The following is a 2,045-nucleotide window of genomic DNA, read 5'->3' on the forward strand; positions in this document are numbered from 1 at the left end:
ACGGTCTGTCCTCCTCCCCAATAGTTTATAATACATATTTCCCTAGATTTCGGTTATTTTTAGTTCGAGTATTGCCCACGAGGGGGCTTTACGGCGTATTTGAAAATGGCGGAGCCCAGCGGCAGCGGGATGGTGATTAGAACGCGTACTTTCTACGGCTGTTGTTCACAAAACAAAGGTAGGAACATGGTTTTTTTGTGTGCTTTGTAAACTAGGTCAGTTTCTGAAGCCTCTATACCACTTTTATCTGCGTTTATATCCAGGTAGTGAGCAGAAAATATTTGTTGCCTACCATGAGTACTACTCTGGGCATTTGATATCGTCACCGACGTTCGGATCATATATGCTACGAATCATAATTTGGCGCCACTACATATACTGTGAATTATTTTTGCAGCCCAGTCATCCCGAGACATTCTGAGCTGCATGGCATCGGGCGACGAGAGTGACCTTGGAGATTTAGGGCACACTGAATACGTCTAAGAGCCAAATAGTGTCCCTCCTGATCCTGCCGAGCCTTCTGAAGATGATTATTCCGAGGATGAAATGGACGGTAGCAGCGGCTCACACTGCGGTACAGGCTCCATTGACAGAGGCCATTAGAAAATGAACCTGCTGGACTATGCCATTCGAACGTTCAGCAAAGTTTTTATTATGCCAGTGACGGTAGCACCCGCTTTGACCTACTTCCGGAAGTTTATAAGTTTGGAAATGATCGCATCCCTTGCCCAAGTGACTAACCTGTACAGTACCCAGTCCACTGGACAGTCAATGAACGTCGCAGAGGCTGAACTGGAGCAACACATTGGGATATACCGGATGGGACCTGTGCAAATGCCCTGCTGGCGATGTTACTGGGGAAGAGGGACGATGTTTCCCGTGGTCGCTGATGTGATGCCACTGAACAGGTTTGAGAAATTGAGAAGGCCGATACACTTCACTGACAACCGTCAGGCCACAGAAGACACAAAACGTTACAAAGCTTGGAAAATCCGAACGTGGTTAAATTTACGACAAGAAAACCTCCAGTCGGTCGAGCAAGAAGAGCTGAACAGTGTGGGCGAAATGATAATTTCCTTCACTGGGAGGTGCCCCATGAAGCAATACATGCCCGCGAAGCCCAACCCCCGGGGCATAAAACTGTGGGGTCGAGCTGGCTTCTCTGGTTTTCTTTATCAGTTCGATGTCTTCCACGGCCAAACGAAACAACACTACCTGTTAGGGTTGGCTCGTGACGTCACTCTTAGGATGTGCGAGTTTCTTCCACAGCAGAATGGTTACGAAATAGCATGCGCCAATTTCTTCACCAGCTTAGATCTTGCGATTAAGTTGTCGAAGAGAGGTCTGGGGTTTGTAAGAACAATCAGAATAAATCGGCTAAAGGACTGCCGACTAAAGTCAGAAAATGACCTGAAGAAGGAGGGACGTGGTGCGTTCGATTATCCGGTCGACAATCTATCAATTATAGCAGTTGTAAGTTGGTACGATAATAGAGCCTTGACATTCGTCTCCAACTATGTGTCTTCTGAACCAGTCGGAGCTGTGCGAAGATGGGAGAAGGAAAAAACGTTTATTCCAGTACCACAACCAGGAATTGTAGCGACATACAGCCACTTCATGGGTGGTGTGGATGTCCTGAACTACTATATGAAAGTTTACAAGTTCCCCATTAAGTCTCGGAGATAGTATCTGTACCTATTGTATCACAGTCTGATGAACGCTACAGTCAATGCTTTGCTTCTGTACCGGCGGCACTGCTCCCACTTGAATGAGAAGCCTGTGAACTTCTGGCGATTTCAGGCAAGCATCGCGGAGTGCCTTATCGCAGTATGAAAATGGAAATCAGTCGGGAGGCCAACATCTTCAATGACCCCGCCTGGGAAAAACGCAATGCAGGTGGAGGTGCTCCCCAGGATGATGTGCGGCTGGCTGAGCCGGTCACGTAGCCACCTGGGGCAGCAGCAGGCTGCGATGCAAGTCTTGTCCGCCAGCGCAGAACAGCTTTTCTTACACCTACTGCGGCAAGTGTAATGTAAACTTATGCC

The 2,045-nt window shown here is 47.9% G+C and overlaps 1 protein-coding gene across 1 annotated transcript; it reads left to right on the forward strand.

Annotated features, from left to right (window-relative positions):
* The first annotated feature begins 606 nt into the window (after nucleotides 1-606).
* On the forward strand, nucleotides 607-1,686 carry LOC120838547 (piggyBac transposable element-derived protein 2-like). The gene has a single exon (XM_040208529.1). It carries the CDS (start codon nucleotides 607-609, stop codon nucleotides 1,684-1,686), a length of 1,080 nt encoding a protein of 359 aa, XP_040064463.1.
* The last annotated feature ends 359 nt before the right edge of the window (nucleotides 1,687-2,045 follow it).

This window comes from Ixodes scapularis, unplaced genomic scaffold, assembly GCF_016920785.2.
Source record: "Ixodes scapularis isolate PalLabHiFi unplaced genomic scaffold, ASM1692078v2 PGA_scaffold7__128_contigs__length_106722199, whole genome shotgun sequence".
NCBI lineage: Eukaryota > Metazoa > Arthropoda > Arachnida > Ixodida > Ixodidae > Ixodes > Ixodes scapularis.